At 43.3% G+C, this 23,544-nt stretch overlaps 1 protein-coding gene across 1 annotated transcript in view; it reads left to right on the top strand.

The window, feature by feature from the left end:
- Positions 1–23,544, top strand: part of LOC117547086 (corticotropin-releasing factor receptor 1) — a 93,209-nt gene that overhangs the window by 14,472 nt on the left and 55,193 nt on the right. Inside the window, exon 4 of the mRNA XM_034217553.1 lies at positions 122–247. Coding sequence (XP_034073444.1) covers positions 122–247 — 126 coding nt within the window. The remainder of the gene's footprint in view (positions 1–121; positions 248–23,544) is intronic.

Genomic DNA, 23,544 nt, shown 5'->3' with positions numbered 1-23,544 from the left:
TCCAGGATTTATTGCCAAGATCATTGGAGCATTGTTAGGATTTCACCATGGGCTGTATGTAGTCCCGAGCCATCTTAGGAATGCGTGTTTGTGTCTTTACATTTCTGTCCTCACGCTTCAGGCCCGGGGCCCTCCTGTGACACCTCCATCGATGGCATCGGCACCTGCTGGCCCCGAAGCAGCGCGGGCCAGATGGTATCACGACCCTGTCCCGAGTGGTTCTACGGTGTCAGATACAACACCACCAGTAAGTCTTCATTGTCATCTCCTGCCAGAAAAACAGAAAAACAATAGATTTAAAGTCAGATTTACAGTAATTAGACTTCACCACCTTCCCCCCTTTACTCGGCTTCCCCTTGGGCAAATCCTGTTTACACAATTGTTTATACAGAAATTAGCATGAGCATACAAATTAGCAGGAGACACAGAATAAAAACAACATGTGTAAAGTAGGACTGCTGCGGATAATTCACGGTGAAGAGCGAGAAGAAAGAGTGTTGATGCACCGAAGACAAGACAAGCGGTACACCCGCTGTGAGAGATGTGTGTGTCAGGGTCTAATAGAAAGCTGGTATTATGTTACAAAATAAAAGCGTAAACCGCTGCCAACTGAGAAGCTTAAGCCTGTTAAAACGATCGGAACAGGAGAAAAACCTCTTTACTGGTGTTTATTCCTAACGTGAGCAGCACTAACATTCAAAATGACTTGTTGAAACATGATCTGATTCAAATAATACAATTATCGGACACATTTATGCATGCAGTTTGTCTGTAAATATTTAATAAACCTTTTTAGACTGTGAAAGTACAAAGTGTTTCAGATTTTTTTTTTTAGCCATTCTTGCACTAGGGCTCCAGGGATTGCAGTTAGTCCTTTCTCCACTTTCTCCGGACTATACCAACAACAAAATCATGGTTTGTCACGACATTTTATACAGATATTTATAGTCCACAGAGGATGAATCCTACTTTTCAGCTAGTCAAACCATAAGGTCAATATTTGTTGTTTAGAGTGAAATATCTCATTTTTAAATTTGGTAAAAACGTTGTCTTCACTTACCACGAGGTAGGGCGCAGACCTTGTGGTGAAAACAACTAGTTAGTTAAGTTTCTATTGTTACCCCTGCTGAAAAAACCAGCTTGAACCAACTCCAGCCTAATATCTACTGGCTGGTCAGGCTGGCCAGTAGATATTAGGCTGGAGTGGTTGGCTGGTTTAGAGGCGTTTTGGACACTTTAGCTGGCCAGGATGGCTGGTTTAGCCACCAGCTGAACCAGCCATCCTGGCCAGCTAAAGAAAATAGCACACCAGCATAGTATACCTGCATAGCATACTGGTATGTTGGGCTGGTCACCAGCATTATTAAATATACCATGCTGGAAGCTTACCAGGATTCCAGGTGACCAGCATACATTGTTTAAATACTGGTATGATTATTTAAACTAGAGAAAATACATATATTACAAAGATTCATTGAGTCATGTATTCTTGTATCTACCAAAATACATACAGTATAGTGTTCATAACACTATTTCAATTCAATAAATAGCAATAAATAGCTATAAAATACACAGTAACAATACAATAATTATACAAATAACAACCAACCTGCAAATCAACCTATACATAAAAATAAATATATTATCTAAAACGGGTGCATTTGATTTAAAAATAAAAGTAATAAATAGAATTCAATATGTAAATGGTAACAAAAACAGTAACACTATGTATGATAAGAATAAGGCAACAAAGAAAGTGTTTTTATTGTTCATGTCCATAGAGTGGCGAAGTGCCTCCCATTCCGGGGGAGCTCCATGGGACCTTATTTCGAAAAAAAAAATGTATTGAAGTCAATGGAGAGAGAAAGATTAGCTTTCGATCCCGTTTGAATTGTGCCACGAATTATACATATTCAATTTAAAAGATAATTTTGCAAGTCAAAAAAAAAAAAGTGTCATAAAACTGTGAAGTAACACATTTGTTTGTGTGAAACGCTCAATGAACTACATCTCTGGTCTCGCAGAACAACACACGCCACCAAGATGGCCGTCACTACTGTCTTGTCAACAAAACGATTGTCTACCCTCACTATCACCACAATGAAACACGTCCAGAAGAATGTCATGCAAAGCTGCCTGCCTGCCTTCCTTTGATTCTCTCTGAACTGCCTGGTCTTTTTAATGTTTAATGTCAACCATTTGTGCAGATAGCATGAAGTAGAAAAGATCAGCGATCGCCGATGCTAGCGTTAGCATTTCTCCCCCGGGCTTAAATTGTGTATTATAGAATGATCACACCGGTGACAGTACTCTTCAAAGGGTTCACGAAATATGACTACTACTCTTACTGTTTAACATTTTGGGTTACTTAATGTTACTTCATGTTAAGGCTAATAAAAATGACAAGGCTGTAATGCTAACTAACGTGCTAGCTACTAGCTAGGTAGCTAACTTGATCCAGCCACTTCTGGTCCTTTCATCAGACAGGAAGCGAAAGACCGAGCAAGACCCATTGCTGGTATGATAACAACCTGGTACTAAGCACACAGGCATCTTGTTAAAGTTATCTTATCTTAGCCAGGGCCATATAGATAGATTATATCTATATGGCGCTGATCTTGGCTATCTCTTAGTGGAGGAAAACAATTGTGACATCACTTACGCGACTGGGATTTGTAGTCTTTCTAGTTGCGTATTTTTCATAGTCTTATATTTCAACAGTTTTACGACAAACTGTGACTTTTTTGACATGGAAATTATTTTTTAAGATTGACAAACATCATATGTGTAATTCGTCGCACAATTCAAACGGGATCGAAAGATAAGTTTTCTCTCTCCATTGACTCTCTTCATTGACATTATTTTTCCAAAATAAGGTCCCATGGACCGGAAGTAGATGGGCGGGACTTCACCACTCTATAATGTTTCCCGTTGTGTAGCGTCCAGCCTTTCCCAATCTGGCCTGCATTTCTGTCTGTTGAAGCCACTTCTTGAAGCAAACTGAAAATAAATGGACAGATATAAGTACACTAGCTGTAAAAAGAAAACTTGACATCTACGTTAACATTTGGGCTGCTGTGGTGGCCAGAACTTGACCATTAAAGTATGTAAAATACATTACAAATGACAGTTGGTTGGCATAGACGTTACAGTCAACAATTGCTTAAGGTGAATTACAATGGCAAAAACAAATAGCGCTAGTGTACACAGTGCAGCTGTATTATCTGGGAAATAGAAGAATCGGATCAGGATTCATTATTGGCAGACAATCAATATCAAATGAATCGGATCATTATTAGCATCAGTATTTGATCACCTTTGTCGACTTGTCGCAGCCTAAATACAAAGAGAACTCCTACCACTCTTACTTCTAATAAGCCTTGGTAGAACTAGTGTCTGAGTCATAATAGGGTCCAGAACTGACTGAAGACATGTGGAACAGAGTCCCATACAGGCATGGTTCGATGTACAGGAAACTGGAACTTTGAACACGTGTTTTCATCTTTCCTGCCTGAAGATTCACAAGTTCTTGATCAGGTGTTTGATGTGGGCTGGCATGATCCTTCCTGCAGTGATGAATAAAGAAAACAAAGAAGACATTATTAATAATAGTAATGATGGTAACAGCAATAATATTAGTATAACTATTTATATAGCACTTACACAATTGCAAAGTGATTCTCACAACAACAATAAAGAACAGAACAATATCAACAATAAAAAACAAATTATTATAGGAATGTTAAGAGACAAAGAAATTATAAACATTCTGAGAGGCCGACTACAAAAGCTAGACTCAATGGCTCTTGATGACATCAATGAGCAGTCCCAATAGATGCTGTTGTATACAAATAAATAGAATAGGTCCAGATTTCTTCTATTTTGTGTTGGATGATTTGTTTTATTGATTGCTGATGGATGTTAAGATGTGTTTTACAATTATAACAAAAAGATTATTGTAATTGGAATAAAAAAGATTGCAAATCATAGTTTTAATAAAATCACTATGAGTTTATTCAACAGCAGTAAAGCATTAAATTGCTAAATTAACGTACACTGAACTGTAAAACCACTTACCACTATTTAGGAAAGGCTCTGATCAGAAGGGTTGACTAGTAGGACAGCAAAGAGGTCTATGTCATGCCATTGGTAGATGTTACACCTGAAAGTCAAACGGCTCCGTGTGTACGCCCTATACACCATAGCCCCGCCTCTCCCCACCTCTCCCCGTTCCGAGTGTTTCGAGCCAGGTCCCGGTATCTCGCAGGACAGTGCACCCGGCAGGAGCCTCCAGCAGACCCCCCTGCATGGCAGAGTTTTCGTTAGCCGGTAATTACCAGACTATGACCGGTAAAATATGCTGAAGACCGGCAAATCTAAATCTCTCCAGTCAAAATGTCGCTTATTGTTTAGGTGTCCTTTGACACGCAGGCAGTCATATCATTAGCTAGAACTAGCTAGATCTGATCGATATGGACATAAACGCGAGTAAAGTCTAATCCGACAGGAGAGAGAGATCAGAGATCAGCTGCTGCTGACGGAGACACGCAGCTCTGCATGATCACCTGCAGCTCCGAGTGCACACTTGAACACACTTCAAGTTAGATCATCACACTTAGCTATTTTAATTACCTCTCAAACTACCTAAACTAGCTATAAATATGTTTATTTTGACTGTCGGGTCACTCATTACTACATACATTTGACCGGCACTTTTCTAATTTTGTCCGGAAGATTTCAACTTTAACGGACATGTTGACCTAACGGAAACTCTGCCGCACTGTTCCCTCGTCCCATGGAAGAGGCGGAGAGGTGGGTCTTTTTCATCTGCTGGTGGACTACCGGGGAGAACGTCCTGCTCGGGAGCCAGGCTCAGAGTTAGTGGCAGTGGGTGCGGTGCACCTGCCTTTTACAGCAGGAGCACACGCTCGCCTCGGGGAGGGATAAAAAGAGAAACAGAGGCCGCCGAAACAGCCAGAGCCCTGCCTCTCCCCACCTCTGCTGCTCACCCAAATCTACAGCTCCTCTAACACAACCATCAGCAACAAGTGGACATGGAGAACTACATGAACTACATGTTGCTAAATCTACCGCACAGAATAAACAGAAGGGCAACCAGGCAACCATGGCAACCATGCTCGGGAGGTCTTATTCGCTGCTTTTGGTGTATTTCGTGGTGGAAGTACAGCGCCACTTACAGGCCCGGCATATGTACTACAGCCAACCTGGTCTCACCAGAATGCGTGACTCCACCACAACTCCTTAACACCGCATTGCGTGGTGGAGTCACAAACTTTGCTACATTTACGTGTCTGCACCACGCAAACAACGCCAATGTAAAGTGAATGAGGCTCCTTTGTCGTGGTGCACACACGCATTTCTACAACGTCCAGCAGTGAGCTTTTATTCTATAAAACATTTTAAAAATCTACTTTATAGCTCGTAGTAACTCACGGGAGCCTCCTTTTATTGTATTTGTATTCATAATCATTTTAATTTTTCGTCAGAATGTATTATGGTGCATTAGTTACAAATTTTTGTTCTCGAAAAACAGTCCATTGTATGTAATACAACTGTGATTTGTATTAAATTAGTTAGTTTGTAAGGAAGGCCAGAGCTTCAGCTGTGTCAAATAGATTGTTCCCTTTAGTTAACGTTTTTTAAAAGAACATTATATTCCGATTTGATCATGTCCCCTTTATTGTATTACGGAGAGCAATGTGAGCGTCCATTCCCATTGGATAACGCAGGATTTTACACCCGGAATTAAGTATTCTCTTTACTGTCGATTGATTTTACAGTGATATCTGCACTACTCATCAACTCAAAAACACCAGATTATCCTTGTTGATTACACAACATTGATTGGTTTAAATTGTGTACAATGCTTTTGTAATTTTCCCATGGGCGTCGCAGCCATTATATGAGGGTGGGACAAGTCCCCCCCACTTTTGAAATGATTAGTTTAGACCCCCCCACTTTCACCATGTGGAAAGTCCGTGAATCGGTCTATCCACTCGCCACACTTTGTAGAGCGCTGTGTCAGTGCTTCACTATTAAATCCATTCCACTTGCTTATTGAGAGAATGCCCAAATCAATGAAACTCCGTACCATGTTTTCACTGCTACTTTGTACCAAGGCAGATTCTCACATAGCCCGCGCATGTTCAAGGAGTGTTGCCATAGTTGGACAGCTCAGATCTGTTGTATGAAGCGATGCCCGTAGCCGAGTAAGGCACACACACCAAATGTTCAGGAAATGGTTAATACAGCGAAAATTAAAGCTGACGATCTCTTGGTTTGATATGTTTTCTCCTCCAAACAACATGGACATAAGAACATTGTTTTCAAAGAAGAGGAAAGTAAGTCTTCAGCTGGTAGCAGTTAATCAGTTAACAGTGATGGCGGCGGCGGCAAAAGCGTCTCACTTCTGGAGAGGAGTTTCGTCTTTATGTCATGATAGAGAGATACAAATACTGAATAGTTTAGATGAGAAAAGGCATCGAAATGCCAGGTTACTAGTATTTATCATGTAAACAGGGAACATGAATAACCCGATCTCTCTGTGCTCATGTAAACATCATGATGTCCATGTAGAGACGCAGTCAGTGTGTTTTACTGGAGCCTCAGTTCGATAAGAGATTATTTTCTGAGTTCTTTAACTTCGGTACTCTCTCTCAAAATGGTAATGTGCATTATATTTGAATTATACTTATTATCATTCAGAAGCTTTTTGTGTGTGTTTATGTTTTACTGAGTGCTTATAGGCCATTTCCATCCCAGTATTCAGTTAACTATTTATTTTATGTGCACATTACATAGACTAGCTAATATTCTACCTACTGCTTGGGACTTTGAGTCTTCAAAATGTCCAATGTCACAGACTGGGACTTACTTTAGAGTCAGTTGTATTTACATTCAGTATGACTTGTTATGATTCAATGTGAAAGAGTATACTGCTCAATAAATAATGATCACTTCACCACCTCTCTTGACATCTAGGCGCTTGAGAGTGAGTCAGAGGCAGAACACAGGGACAGTGGAGAGAAGTTCGTTGCTGAGGTGAGTGATGAAAGGGAAATAACAGTTTAGAGTAAATTGTGATGTGGACTCTCATCCCAGAATGTTAAGGAAATCAGTGGGGATATTGAACAGGAAACATTTCAGTCAAGGGGCATCATATGACCAATATAGACGGAAGAGCAACATTTATTTGAACATTTAAGTCAATGATACCATTCCTAGGTGAACTTAACATCTGTATGGAGTCAGATCAGTCTCAATATTAATAAATGCTCACAGAAGGATTCACAAATGTATTTTGCGATTTATATATAAATGACTCTCCATAACAATATCTCTCAATGCACTCACAAATATGTATTGTTGTATATAAATGTACCAAATGGGCATTTAAACTGCTTTTTATTAATTCAAAGACGGCTCTGAATTAATAATCAAATATGTTTCCTTTCTTTACGACAGGATGAAATTACAAAATGTACCAATCATTTTCCTCATGCTAGTATAGCCACATAAAAGTATCAAACCACCTGATAAAATACACCAGAATACAGGAAATATATTTTTTTTTTCGTGGGGGGCGACCCACACACCCCCCGTTAAAAATGTCCCCCCCACATTCAGGATGCTTCCTACGCCCATGAATTTTCCCCTTCGATTCGGAGAAACAAATATTTGTTCAGTTTAGGATGGCCGAAGACACTACACTACCCAGAATCCTCAGCTATTGTTCCGCTTTGCCTCAAGCTCTGTGATTGGTTGACCTCCAACTGCATTCCCATATGAAAAAAACGTTTCGTAAAAGATAAAATCATACTTTATTCAGCAGTGCTTGCTTTACTTTTTGAAAGTCATCACATGAATGCATTGTAATAAATGGTTTGGCTGCATTAAATATTACACATCTGTCGTAGTTCTTTATTTATCTACAGAGATATGACCTCAGAATAGACCGGAAACTATTTCAACAATAAAGTTAGTAGTAATAATTTGTTTTGATATTATTGTTTTTTATTAACTACTAGACCGCTGGGTCATGTTAAGACCATCTTTTCTGTGTTGCTGTGGGTTTTTTCCATCGCTTTTGTGTTACAAATATCAAAACAGTAACAGAATATATCCGTCGTAAACCAGAAACAGTATGGAGTCAGATTTGGGTCAATATTCTAGCGCGTAAAACAAGCTACTCACGAGCGGAAAATGTGCTTTTACACGCGCATGAAATGACCCTCACGCGCAGATTAAACCCCCGCGAGCGGCTATGCGCTCGCGAGACAGCCCTCTTGCTCGCTCGCGGGAGTGTCAGCCTCACTCACTCGCGGAGTCTGTCTACGCGCGCGTGAAAAGTTTCTGACACTTTGGGGCGGAGCAACTGGACTTTGATTGACAGCGGCCAGGAAGCCCGGAGTTGCCATGTTTGATAAATGCCTGAACTACCAAGAGCCGAGGAGTGACAGCTGCAAGATCAGTTGGACGAGATTGAATGGTAAAGTTGTCCATAAAAAACTATTATATTCGTAAAGTGTACAGCTTATATATATATATATATATAAATTAATTTGATCAAAGTCCAGTGGCTCCGCCCCAAAGTGCCACAAACTTTTCACGCTCGCGTAGACAGACTCCGCGAGTGAGTGAGGCTGACACTCCCGCGAGCGAGCAAGAGGGCTGTCTCTCTCGCGAGCGAGCACATAGCCGCTCGTGGGGGTTTAATCTGCACGCGAGGGTCATTTTATGCGCGTGTAAAAGCACATTTTCCGCTCGTGAGTAGCTTGTTTTGCGCGCTAGAATATTGACCCAAATCTGACTCCATAAACAGCATCCATCCATCCATCCATCTTCTCCCGCTTATCCGTGGTCGGGTAGCAGTTCCAGCAGAGAGCCCCAAACTTTCTTTTCCCTGGCGACATCAACCAGCTCTGACTGGGGGATCCCAAGGCGCTCCCAGGCCAGCGAAGAGATATAATCCCTCCACCTGGTCCTAGGTCTACCCCTTGGTCTCTTCCCAGCTGGACATGCCTGGAACACCTCCCTAGGGAGGCGCCCAGGTGGCATCCTAACCAGGTGCCCGAACCACCTCAACTGGCTCCTTTCGACGCGAAGGAGGAGCGGCTCAACTCCGAGTCCCTCCCTGATGACCGAACTTCTCACCTTATCCCTAAGGGAGACACCAGCCACCCTGCGGAGAAAACCCATCTCGGCCGCTTGTATCCGCGATCTCGTTCTTTCGGTCATGACCCATTCTTCATGACCATAGGTGAGGGTAGGAACGAAAATGGCCCGGAAGACCGAGAGCTTTGCCTTCTGGCTCAGCTCCCTTTTCGTCACAACGGTGCGGTAAAGCGACTGCAGTACCGCTCCCGCTGCTCCGATTCTCCGGCCCATCTCACGCTCCATTGTTCCATAAACAGCAGTATATTTTATTTTGTTAACACTGTAAACTTGACAGCTTTTTAACCCGCACCTCCTACTGGTTAAAGCACATTATTACACGTTTAGAGTAATTGCAATGCAGGTAGATTGTGTTGCTTTTTAATGACTGTTGACTAAAACAGTCAACAATGACTAAAATGCCTTTTTCTTAATGTCTTTCATTTTTGTGAAGCACTTTTGCATGTGTTATATTTGATGAAAACATTTAAATAATAAGAGTACATACAAAATAGTGGGAAAGTAGAAGGTCAATGATATAAATATAGAATAGAAAATATCAAGAAGATACTGTAAGTGATCTCTACAATAAAGTGGAGTTGAAAGAGATGAGTTTTCAGTCTGAGCCGGAAGGTGTGTAAGCTTTCTGCTGTCCTGATGTCAATGGGGAGCTCATTCCACCATTTTGGAGCCAGGATAGCAAACCCACGTGTTTTTGCTGATGGGAACTTGGGTCCCCCTCGCAGTGAGGGTGCAGCGAGCTGTTTGGCTGATGCAGAGCGGAGTGCACGTGCTGGGGTGTACGGTTTAACCATGTCCTGGATGTAGGATGGGCCAGATCCATTCGCAGCATGGTACGCAAGTACCATTGTCTTGAAGTGGATTCTAGCAGTTACTGGAAGCCAGTGAAGGGAGCGGAGGAGCGGCGTGGTGTGGGAGAATTTAGGAAGGTTGAAGACCAGACAAGCCGCTGCATTCTGGATGAACTGCAGAGGTCGGATGGCACATGCAGGTAGACCAGCCAGGAGGGAGTTGCAGTAGTCTAGGCATGAGATGACAAGAGTCTGGACTAGAACCTGCGTCGCTTTCTGGGTCAGCTGGGGACGTATCCTCCTGATGTTGTAAAGCATGTATCTGCAGCAGCGGGTTGTAGCAGCTATGTTTGCAGTGAAGGACAATTTGTTATCTAGGGTCACACCCAGATTCCTTGCAGTCTGAGTCGGGGAAACAATAGAGGTGCCGATGTTGATTGTTAGGTCAAGAGTGGGACAATCTTTTCCCGGTAAATGTGTTACCAATTTGTGTTATTTGTTGTGCATGACCGGAACCCAATAGCGTAACAGGTTAAAGGTCATGATGGGTATAAATAAAGCCACGCCTCCAATGGGAGAGTCCGTTGAATGAAATGCCACTGTCTCTGATGTTTCGTTATTCCTCCGCTTATTTGGATGCTAAACAGCAATGAAGTTATGCTTACTCTGCTAACAGGTTATGGGCCCAGAGACACCCAAATAAGTATTTCCGGCGTTTGTCCACCGATGGAAAGTCGCAACGTAGCACGTGTGGTGGATTAGCAAGCTAAGCTAATGCCATGAGCAGGTTGGGCGCAGGTTCCAGTAGCCGCTGGTCTCGGCTAGTGTTTGACGGGGATGAAAAGAACTATGAACTGTGGGAGACGAAATTCTTGGGCCATCTTCGCTTACAGGGACTGAAGAATACTATTTTAAGGAGTCCTACGGACATAATTGAGGAAGACGAAGAGGCGGACGATGAAGGGAAAAATGAAGAGGCTTATGCAGAGCTTATCCAATTTCTTGATGACAAAAGTTTGTCCCTTGTAATGAGGGAGGCGGCAGATAATGGTCGGCAGGCATTGAAGATTTTAAGAGATTATTATGCTGGTACAGGTAAACCACGTATTATCAGCCTATATACTGAACTGACATCACTCCTAAAGTCAAGCAGTGAAAGTGTGACGGAGTATATAATACGTGCAGAGACCGCCATCACCGCTTTGAGAAACGCGGAGGAGAAATTAAGTGATGGGCTTCTTGTAGCAATGGTTTTGAAGGGACTGCCAGAATCATTTAAACCATTCGCCATACACATCACGCAAATTGACCAGACAATAAGTTTTGCTGAGTTTAAGACTAAGCTCCGCAGCTATGAGGATACTGAGCGAATGCGCACACCGCCACCAGAGGACAACGTCATGAGGGCGCGGGAGCAGTTGAGAGCGAGACGGCCCTCTGTACCAAGAGCATGGGATAAAGGAACCAAGTGTGCAGACATTGTTTGTTACAGATGCGGCCTGAGTGGACACAAGGCCGGAACGTGCCAACGTAATCTGTGGTGCAGTCATTGTAAAAGCAACACACATCGGGATGCGGCCTGCAGGCGGAAGCAGCGACGGGAGGACGACGCGCTGAAAGCTTCGGATGAAACGACTGACGAGGAGTATGCTTTCCGAGTCAACGACGTGGACAACAAGGTCCAGCCAAGGCACAGCATCACCGAGAGAGAACTGATGGTGGACACAGGGGCAACTTCACATATCGTCACGGATGTAACAAAGTTCAAGAGGTTTGATGATGACTTCCAGGCTGAATCCCACTGTGTGGAATTAGCTGATGGTACCAGGTGCAATGGTGTAGCAGAAGGAAGAGGGGACGCTGTTCTTATTATGGTGGACAGCATGGGGAAAAGACACAAAACAACTCTGAATAAGGCGTTGTACATCCCATCGTACCCCCAAGATATTTTTTCTGTGAAAGCAGCTACAACCAAAGGAGCAACGGTAACCTTCAAGCAGGGCAAAGACGTCCTGCAACACAAAGACGGTACACATTTTCACATTTATGAATTGAACACAGTAAATGATGAATGTGATGACCAATGCAACAGGTGTTATGATTTACAGACATGGCATGAGATCCTAGGACACTGTAATTATGATGATATTCAGAAGTTACAGAATGTTGTTAATGGCATGTCAGTTAAGGGTAAGGTAAACAAACCTCCACATTGTGATGTATGCACTAAAGGGAAGTTTACCCAAACCAGGAACAGGGAGCCTGATGTAAGAGCCAGAGCAGCTCTAGAGTTGGTGCACACAGATATAGCAGGACCAGTAGATCCGCAATCCAGAGAAGGCTTTAAGTATGCTTTATCATTCACAGATGATTACTCCAGTGCAGTGTTTGTGTATTTCCTTAAAAACAAAAGTGACACAGTGCAAGCAACAGAGAGATTTCTGGCCGATACTGACCCATACGGGAAAGTAAAATGTATCAGGTCAGACAATGGCACAGAGTTCACAGGGAAACATTACCAAGCATTACTATGCAGTAATAAGATTAGACATGAAAAGTCAGCACCATATTCCACACATCAAAATGGCACTGCTGAGAGGAATTGGCGCACACTTTTTGACATGGCCAGGTGCATGCTTATAGAAAATGAGATGCCAAAAAGTATGTGGACCTATGCAGTACAGACAGTAGCTGTAGTAAGGAATAGATGCTTTAACAACCGCACAAAACAGACACCTTTATGCTGACAGGTAGACGGCCTAACCTGTCCAGAATGCACAAGTTTGGGTCAGTGTGCTATGCCTATAAGCAAGACAAAAAGAAACTGGACTCAAGGTGTGAAGAGGGAATTTTTGTTGCATATGACAAAAATAGTCCAGCCTACATGGTCTATTTCCCTGACAGTGGAAAAGTGCAAAAATCTAGACTTGTGAAGTTTGTGACCAAGACCAATTCAGAAAGAGAAACACAAACAGAAACCGTCTCTGATGATGACTTTGAGGTACAGAACAAATATGGCAAAATCAAGCGTGATACTAACGTTAGTCCAGTATCTATACCTGTGGTAACAGAGACAGAAGACGACAAGAGTGAGCTTGGGCGTTATCCTTCAAGAGTGAGGAAGAAGCCAGCTTACTTATGTGCCAGTGTATGTGGTAAGGAAAGTGAGGATCAGCTACAGACAAATATTGACTAGGAATAGGGGAAGCTGGAACTTCATCTGAGTCAAAACAATGGGTTATTGCAATGGATGAGGAAATGTAATCACTAAAAGAAAATGACACATTTATCCTGACCAACTTACCTCAGGGTGAGAAAGCAGTGAGGGGTAAATGGGTGTATGATATCAAGACCAATGTTGATGGGTCCGAAAGATACAAGGCACGATATGTAGCCAAGGGATACAGTCAGAAGAGGGGTGAAAACTATGATGAGACATTTTCACCTATCGCTAACATCACCAGTATCAGAGTGTTAAAAGCAGCACAGGAAAATCTGATTTTACACCAAATGGATGTTAAAACTGCTTATCTACATGCACCAATAAACTGTGAGATATACATGGAAGAACCAGAAGGTTTTGAGGTCAAATCCAGTAAAGGTGAAAAGTTGGTGTATAAGCTAGAAAAGTCACTATATGGGTTTAAACAGTCAGGCAGAAATTGGAACAAAATGCTGCATGAGTATCTGAGTGAAAAATAGTTCCTACAGAACCCGGCTGACCATAGTGTTTACACAAAATAAACTGGAAAGTGATAATGATAATATGGGTTAGCTGTTAGCAGTTAGCACACAGAGCTCACAGCTACTCATATCTGTTCAGAAACTGGACAAAAGTTAAACAAGTACAAACCACAGACTGTCTGTGTCATGGGGAATACAGTCACTGGTTTATTTATGTCTGTAGGCCGTTGTTGTGAGTGTGGACGGAGTATATACAATGTTACGTAGCCTGGTCGACCCGATCTTCATTCAGAAAACAAGCATTTTAAAAGGTTTTTCGCCTGCCGTCTTGTCTGCAGAATTGTCAAGCATTAATTCATGGTTTTTACTAACCGGTATCAGTATGTTGTTACTTCGGCATCATTTGGAAACGTGTCTTACAATTTAATCACGGTCAAATATGTTGTAGTTGTAGCTCCCGAGCCAGTGCGTCTTGATTGAATGACGCGAGTAAACACAGCTGGCAGCCGCGGTGAAACTCGAGCGTTTAGAGCGATGCGATAGGAGCGATTAGAGCGAAGCAAATATTCACAGCTGCCGTACCAGGCCGTGATTCAGCCAGTCAGGATACTCTCTTTGGTGCACCTGTAGAAGTTGCAGAGTATCCTGGAGTCCATATTGAACCTCCTCAGCCTGCGGAGGAAGCAGAGTCGCTGTCGTGCTTTTTTGGTGATGGTGGTAGTGTGAAGAGTCCATGTCAGGTCCTCAGTGATGTGGGCACCGAGGAACCTGAAGCTGCTGATTCTCTCCACAGTAGTCCCATTGATGGCGATGGGGGCGTGTCCCTCTCTCTGCTGCTTCCTGTAATCCCCAATCAGCTCCTTGGTTTTGCTGACGTTGAGATGGAGGTTGTTATCCTGGCACCAAGATGTCAGGTTTCCGACCTCCTCTCTGTACGCCGTCTCGTCGCCGTCGGTGATCTGGCCGATGACGGTCGTGTCGTCAGCAAACTTCACGATGGTGTTGGAGCTGTGTGTGGCCACGCAGTCGTGAGTGAACAGGGAGTAGAGGAGAGGGCTGAGCACGCAGCCTTGAGGGGCTCCGGTGTTGAGGATCAGGGTGGAGGATGTGATGTTTCCCACCTGCACTGCCTGGGGTCTGCCCGTCAGGAAGTTCAGGATCCAGTCAGAGAGGGCGCTGTTGAGCCTGAGGTCTCTGAGCTTGATGACCAGCTTGGAGGGCACAATGGTGTTGAAGGCTGAACTGTAATCAATGAACAGCATTCTCACATATGTGTATCTCTGGTCCAGGTGTGAGAGGACAGTGTGGATGGTGAGGGCTATGGCGTCGTCTGTGGACCTGTTTGCTATGGAGGCAAACTGCAGGGGGTCCAGAGAGTCAGGGAGGGAGGAGGTGATGAAGGTTTTGACTAACCGCTCAAAGCACTTCATGATGATGGAGGTGAGGGCTACTGGGCGGTAGTCATTGAGGCTGGTGATTTTTATCTTTTTGGGGATAGGAACGATGATGGAGTGTTTAAAACATGTGGGGACTACAGACTGCAGCAGGGACCTGTTGAAGATGTCTGTGAACACCTCTGCCAGCTGAACTGCACACACCCTGAGAACACGGCCAGGGATCAGGTCCAGGAACCTTTTAAAGGATTTACACACATCTGCCCTGTTTAAAACAAAAGGGCAGGGCTCCTGATCCTTCTCTGCACCCCCAGCCTGGCTGCTCTCAAAGCGAGCAAAACAACTGATCTGGGAGAAATGTGCACGCACATAGATATATATAAAGGCTAGATGGCTCAAGGGGGAGTCGCCAGCGTAGCTCACCGGCGGCCATCTTGCCACAGTCAACAACTACTGCAACAGCTGTTGTAAGGTGAGTGATCTGCACAAAAATACTCTTAACTCGCTGAAATCTTGACTGATTTACAAATGGTTTGGTTTATTATAAACGTTATTATCATGGCTATGATACAGGAGACAACAAGACATGTTAAAAAAAAAAGTTAATGATTATAATTATAAGTAGCCTATGCAATATCATAACTACATATTTGATGTTTATAACCAGGGGTGCACATAACTTTTTTGCCCTGGTTCTCAAAGGAGCACCTGGAGATGTTGCTTGGTGCTCATCCTTAAAATGAAATAAACCGTACCTTTTGAGGGGGTCTTTATTTTCCAGACACACGGCACTGAACACACAGAGGTGAACACACATGCAGAGGTGAACACAAGACAACATTAGCACGACCAGCAATCCTACAAGCTGTCATCACTACCCTCCTGACTGTTCTCCTCACTGTCTTCCTCTCTGTCAGACATGGTAGCTGATGATGTAGGCCTACTACTTTCTCTCTGGTTGAGTCTGCGATTAGCTGCTTGCATCCACAAGTCAACAGCTGGTTTTGGGTAGAAAGTCTCTGTAGCCAATAACAAATGAATGTAACTTATTTGATTTGTGTTGTTCATTCATATCTTATTTTACCTTAACATTTATTTATGCATTTGTTTTTATCTCCAGCTTTAAATTATATTTTTTGGTTACTGTCATATTGAAATGATTTCAAACCTGTTTATCCCAATAATTATAAAGGAGTGCCTTGGAAATATGTGTTTACATAAATTGTGACCAAACCGTTTGAGACCCACTGAGTCAACAAGCGGACTGTTGCTATCTGTATACTATGCCGCCGAAACATAATTTCAGCCAATCAGCGTCGTCAGATCTGATGCTCAAAGGGCGCCCTGTCAGCGCCCTGGCCTGTGTGTCTGTGAGTTGTTTGGACTCGTATCCAAGGTGACGCTACAGTAGTTGTCTGCACGTGGAGACTCCGGTGCTAGTGGATCGCCGGAGCTGTAGATTAACATTTACATGCTTATTGTAGTTGTAAGGGCAATGCCTGTAGCACCATGGAGCAGATGTGTGGGCTGGACCTGTATTTTACAGGAAAGGAGTGAGCAGAGGGTGGAGTTGTCGATTCTTGTTCAGTTTTCATCTTCCTCACCCTCTCAAACTTTGAGTTGCGCGCGCTGCTAAAGAGACGCGCTACCATGGAAACCAAACAATGGTGTAGCTGTATTAAAGTCAGAGTGGAAACAGTCGTGAGTAAATCTGATTTAGTCAGAAATCGGGAGAAATATGACCCCGGGAGGAAACCGGGGAGAGGGCAATGAAATCGGGAGTCTCCCGCGAAAATCGGGAGGGTTGGCAAGTATGACCAGGGTTGGGAGGGTTACTTTGTAAATGTAATCAGTTACTAATTACTGAATGCATGGCTCTGAAAGTAATCCGAATACAGTTACAGTTACGTGTCTTAATAAAGTAACGTATTCAGATTACTTTTGGATTACTTTCTTTTTCCATCACAGATGGGTATGTTTTGGTGTACAGGTGTATGTTTTGTTTTAATGGCTTATCAAGAGCACAACTGAAACATAACATCTGAAACGATGTAACAACATAATACACTTTTTGGGGATGCAGCTTGGGATGTGAGGAGTGAGGGACACGGCTTAGAACGAGCGTGTCGCCTTCTGTCCTGCCAGTGTTGGCAGGACATGAATTAAAATGTCGAACTCGGACTTCATTTTAAGGACATTTCGGCCAGGGGTGTAGAGCTATATTTGTTCAAGCACCGGATTGGCAAAACAGGAGAGTGTGTGCACCAGTCTGCCTTTATCTATGAATTCATGTCCGTGACCCTCACAGTATCTGCTGCCCACAGCTGTTTTATAGAAGGAAAACCTCATTCACTTCATGAAATCTCTGCAGCACCAGGAGGCAGCGGGAGGGTTAACTCAGCCTCTGAAGAAGAAGAGGCTGACGATCGCGCAGTGCCTTTCACGCACCGCCTTCACTGTGTTTACCTTCAGAATTAGAAAGGCTAAAGAGCGACCGCAGGCTGATGTGTTTTAACCACACACACCTCTACACACACACACACGCACACACACCCACAGACACACACACACACAGTTCGTATTTAGTCTCCTGATTTTAAATGGGAATTAAATCATTTGAGTGTTCCCAAAGCACCAGTGTTCTGCAGTTTGTGTGGGCCTACTGTACTGTTGCACAGTTTTGGAAGATTCATAGCTAATCCCCCCCCCCCCTCTAACATCACCAGATAATTTAAGGGGTCAATTCTCAAAAATGTCTTCCGGGGGAGGATCCCCCCGGACCGCCTTAGTATGGTTTGGTCCCTATTTCCATAGCCCCACCAAAAATATTTTCCACCAGCCGCCACTGGTCCTTTACCTCACTGAGCTGTAGTTATCAGCCTCTCAGTCTGACTGGAGAGGACTCTCCCTCCACATTATTGTAGAAACATCTTCTTCTTATATCCGTTAGAGCAGCTAGCACCAGATTCTAATAACAACAGCGCCGGTACCGGTGCACCCTCCCTCTCTCACTCTCTCCCTCGCTCACTTGCATTTTGGCTGTGAGCTGCGGGCGCCAGATAAGCCAACATCCCCCATTTTCATCACTTACAGCGCCCATCGTACAGGGCAAATGAAACGTGTAACCGGGGTGAAAAGGGTGTTACATTTACTTAATTATGAATGTTGTTACATCAAGGTCGAAAATTAGGATGAGCGCCAATGGTCAAAAAAAAAATGTTCCCTCCCAGAACTGCCAGCGACTCCCCAGATCTGGCGCCCTAGGCGAACATCTAGCCAGTGCTACAGGCCGGCCCTGAGTTAATATGCAACTCGCAAATATCTTTCTCTCTCTCTCTCCTCTCTTCTCTCTCCTCTCTTTTCTCTTCTCCCTTATCTCTCTCTCTCTCAATGTTGGTACGCAAATGCGTCTTTTTTCAAATGACCAGGTGCTCTTTTTTTGGCGGAGGTGCGCATGCGCACCAGTTATGTGCAGTCCTGTTTATAACGAACCAAACCATTTGAAAATTGGTTGAAAATGGAGCAATCTACGGTTATTTCAATAGTGCACCATAGACATAATGTTATGAATGAGCGAGCTGCCTGTGGCAAGATGGCCGCCATGTGGCAATGTCGGTCTCCATTGGCCAGCAGCGCGGGTGAGTCATCTAGTGTTTATATATATCTATGTGCACGCAGACACTCCCGCAGCACCCCCTGCTGCTCCTTTGTAGTCTGTCATTGTTCTTAGTTCCACCCACATGTTCTGGGTGTTACAGCCTTTGAAGTCAGATTCCACCTTGTCTTTGTACTGTCTTTTTGCACTACTGATAGCTCTCCGGAGTTCATACCTAGAATTCATGAATCTCCAGCTCTGTGCGCGATAGTGTGCACTTCCAGCTTGGTACGCACCTCGCTGTTTATCCAGGGCTTTTGATTTGAGAATGTTCGGACAGAAACCTTCGGTACCACACCATCGATGCATTTCCCAATGTAGCAGATGACCGTATCCATGTGTGTGTTGATGTCATTGTCCTCAAACAGACTCCAATACGTAGATGCAAAGCATTCCTGCCGAGCTGAATCCGACTCCTCACTCCATCGCTGTACTGTCCTTGTTACCGGTCTGTCCCGTTTAAGTTTCTGCCTGTAAGCAGGCAGCAGTGAGATGTGGTCTGATTTGCCGAAGGGAGGGCGAGGGAGAGCCTTATATCCATGTCGAAAAGGGGAATAAACATGGTCCAGAATGTTTCCCCTGCGCGTCGTGGAGCTGATGTGTTGGAAGTATTTCGGCAGGACCTTCTTCATGTTAGCGGTGTTAAAATCCCCGCACAACGAACGCCGCCTCTGGCCGTGAAGTCTCGGGTTGCGTTCCGATAATCCAAAAATCAGCTCCTAAATTCTAACCCTATCTCCTATTCCTTGACCTCTGAGTGAAATGTCACGGGGTTAAGGGATAGTGGATAGGAGAATTCAAAAGGATTTAGGAGAAGAGACTGCGGTGCTTAGAGAATCCGAATGCACTTTCACTATCCAACGTGTTTATGATGCGCCAGCGGACGTCATGAATGTGCGTCGGCTGCTGTGGGGAAACTATGGAAACTACAGTTTTCTACAGCGGACTACAACATGGATGTATAATAAGAAGGAGGGACTACTGTAAACTCATCTAGAGACTCTGTACCGTGCTCTGATGCTGTTGCTTTATGCTTTATGAACGTGGACAACAGAGAAACATATTCTTCATGACCAAAGTTGGAATTGAAATAAAAAAGGAAAGTGAAACTTATGCTCGTCACCCTCTCCCTCCGGTCCACATTAATACAAATGATCCCAATACGTATGATTGTATGAACTATTAAAAGATCTTAAAATCAATACAAATGTATTTATTATAAACGTTAGTCCTTACCATCTATCACTGTGTATATCACCATTCAAACATCTTTTAAAAGTTGAACAAACCCCACACAGCTCAGTAAACACTGTGAGATGTTGACTTTATTTGATCATTTCAGTAAAAACGAACGTTCATATTTCTCTTTTTGATTATAATACTGATGAACGTTCAAAACAAAGCACTTTGGCAACTTACCACATACGTTTTAAAAAGCTTAATAAGCACCGTAACTTTCATGATATAATTTCTCCCATTATCGTTTGTGTCCGTGAACGGCCGACTGTTGTGTGACGTCAAATGCTGCGGCTGCAATGCATTGTGGGGCAGCATTTTCTCCTCTCCTTTCGGTTAGGGAGGTCCAGTGGTTCCTAAGCTAAAGGAGTTTATAAAGGAAGTTTGAAACCTCCTTTCCTTTCATTTGGAGAATTGGAACGGCACTTATCATGGCTGCCAGTGACGTACTTCCGGGTCATTTCACTCCGTTAGGAAGGTTCCTAAACTAAATGGACTATTGGACTTCAGCCTCGGTCTTGTCGATAATCCCAAACAGTTGATTGAGTGCCGTGTTGTTGTCGGCGAGCGGCGGAATATACACTGCTGTTATCACAACATATGTGAATTGTCTCGGCAGGTGAAAAGCCCGGCATGAGATCATGAGGTGCTCTAGATGAGCGGAATTGTCCGAAGAAATAATCCTCACATCTGTGCACCAGTTGTTATTAGTCATTACACACACACCGCCACCTTTACTTTCCCTCGAGTTAACTGTCCGGTCCTGGCGAAAAATAGTGAATCCGTCAGGAACAATGGCGGAGTCCGGGATAGCGGGGTTGAGCCAAGTCTCAGTGAGAATTAACACGTTACAGTTCTTAATGTCCCGTTGAAAAGCAATCCGACTTCTGAGTTCATCTAGTTTATTTTCAATCGATTGAACATTAGCCAGAAGAATACTCGGAAGAGGGGGTCGGTTTTCTCGTTTCCTCAGTCTGACCAGCAGCCCGGCGTGGGACCCCCGCTTTGTCTTCTTCTTGCGTCTCTCAGGTAGGACGGCAGGAGGCAGCCATGGCGAATCTCCATTGTCTGTCGGTGGGTTATTGTACACAAAGTTTCTGATGTGAAGAAGTTCCTCTCTGCTATATTGTATAGCAGAGTTGGTGCGGTCGGCTTGCATGTTGCGAACCATATTAAAAGCAAACGGCAAAAAGTTAATGTACACAAACAAAATACGAAAAAGGGCAAAGTTGGAGAGGAGCCAAAAGACAATCTTTCACCGGCGCATTATTATATTAGATGATGTAATGTAGCACATTATTATATTAGATGATGTAATCAGTGGCGACTGGTCATTAGGGGCAGGTAGGGCACATTTTAACTATTAAAAATAATGATTACAAAAAAATGCAATAAAATGTATTTTAAGATCATGTTTAATCATCTGATTCGTCTGTACATTGCTGTTTTAGTCTGTGTTCTTCTGATTAGTGTCTACAGTGTGTGCCTATTGAGCTGTTTAGAGCCATGTGGGACAAAACCTGAACACGCCCCTCCCTCTCACTGTCTAAGTGAACGGTGACTGTAAAAACTACACTGCGCATGCTCAGAGTATTGTCCTATTTAGGCCCATTCCCAAACCGCCCCCTACACCCTACCCCTCCGTTCGCGCGTTCACGCGGAGGGTCCACCATATTGAGGGCTGTTCCAAACCAACGAGTGTGGAGCGGTGTGGAGGGGGAGTGGGCTATCAAGCCCTCAAACAGCGAGTCTGCATCTGTGCTGACTTGAGACCGGTCTCTACCTGACCGGTCTCAACACTGTGTGTGTCCGTCAGGAAACAAGCTGTTAACAAGTAGTTCCAGCATACATCCACTGATAAACTGCGATGTTAACAACCTCATGATAACCTCACACTGTTTTAACTTAGGATCATACCTGTGTTTAGTCTAGAAAAAGGTAAATGTGTGCATTTTATTATAAAGTTGTGTATATTTACAGATTGTTGCAAAAACTAAGAAGCTTATAAACATCAGGTTTAAAACGCAATTAAATATGTTTGGAGTTTTATTTGAGTTATTAATTTGATTTTTTTGTCTAAGAGATGCTGATTTGAAACCGTTGTCACATAGCCTACAGTTACGGGATTTCCTGTTTCTGCCGGAGAGAGGGGAGGCCGTCCCAAAGCTTGCCGCTGTATTTACTCCCTCCATCTGACAGGAGGGAGCCTCGTTGAGCTGCAAGTGTCACTCCACGGAGTTCACTCCGTCACGGAGGGGGAGTGTATAGGGGTAGGGTGTGGTTTGGGATTGGGCCTTAATGTGTGTGGCAAACATTAATGACCATAGGGGCACTGAGCTGCCATCCCCACCATACGTCATCTCACATAATTCAGAGCTGATTGGCTGTAAGTACATGTGCCGCGAAAAGTGGTGTGTGAAGAGCAGACGAGAGACGCGTCCTAAAACCAGGAAGTAAGCTGCGCATGGGTTCCCTCCACAAAAAACCAATGAGATTTCTCCATAGGATTTTAGAAAATAGCTCAAAATAAGATCTGTGGGAAACTTACCTGTTAGATAAATGCACGTTTTGTTCAGCCGGATAATATCCACATGTTTACCCTACTTTTATAATTTTCAGATAGACTTTTGAAACTACAAGAAGATAAGGAGGACTTTTACAAAAAAGTAATAGAGATTTTTGTCCAGAAGGATAGGCAAATGGACTTCATCTTCAAGTCAAGGTAAGACCGCAATTGTATTGAAAATGTGATCTTACTAAGAGAGAACAATTCAATATTTAAATGATAAAATTACATTTTTTGGGTATCCTTTTGTTGAACTGTCTGTTTAAAATTAATCGAAGCATCAGACAAAAAAAGCTTTTGAAAATAATATTATATTTTGATTTAGGTCAAAATATAATATTTGTAAACCTGAAGAGTCAGTGCTAGTGCCTCACCAGCCATGAACCTCACTGCAGAAGCTTATATATATAGACATCTATGTTTTTTGTGCCCCACTACTTTTGTACATATAAAAACGACACTGGATGTAATGTTTACTTAATGAGGATTAAACTCCAAATCACTTGCTGTTATATAAATTACTTACTTTAAGGTGTATTTTCAGAATGATTTCATAATGAATCATTATGAAACATTTAGTATTGTTCACCGATGAGGCAGGACAGGCAAAAACGTACTGCACAAAGGACTATCCATGCCAAAGGTATTGAATAACACTGTGACTTCAGAGAGTTCTCTTCAAGGTTTTGTATTCATCACTGAGCTGAAAGCACAAGTTGCTTGTGGTGAGGACACCTAATATGGGCTCAGAACAGTCTCATAATACACACATGCATACAGAAGGATTCACACTTGTATTTCATGATCCGCAAAAGGATCCACACTTGTGTTTTTCAATGCACACACAAATGTGTTCCGTTTCATATACATGTAAATAAAATCCAAATACAGAAAAAAGTTTTACATATATATTTTTGATCCACACATATTTGTTTTCCGTTTAAATCCCCTGAACCTGCAAACACAAACCGCTTTCTGTGCACGGATCGCTGTGCATTCGTGTGTGGGTTTTTTGAGACTCCC

The sequence above is a fragment of the Gymnodraco acuticeps genome, unplaced genomic scaffold, assembly GCF_902827175.1.
Source record: "Gymnodraco acuticeps unplaced genomic scaffold, fGymAcu1.1, whole genome shotgun sequence".
Classification (NCBI taxonomy): Eukaryota; Metazoa; Chordata; class Actinopteri; order Perciformes; family Bathydraconidae; genus Gymnodraco; species Gymnodraco acuticeps.
Note: the sequence above shows the minus strand (reverse complement) of the source record. Positions and strands in the feature narration are given on the sequence as shown.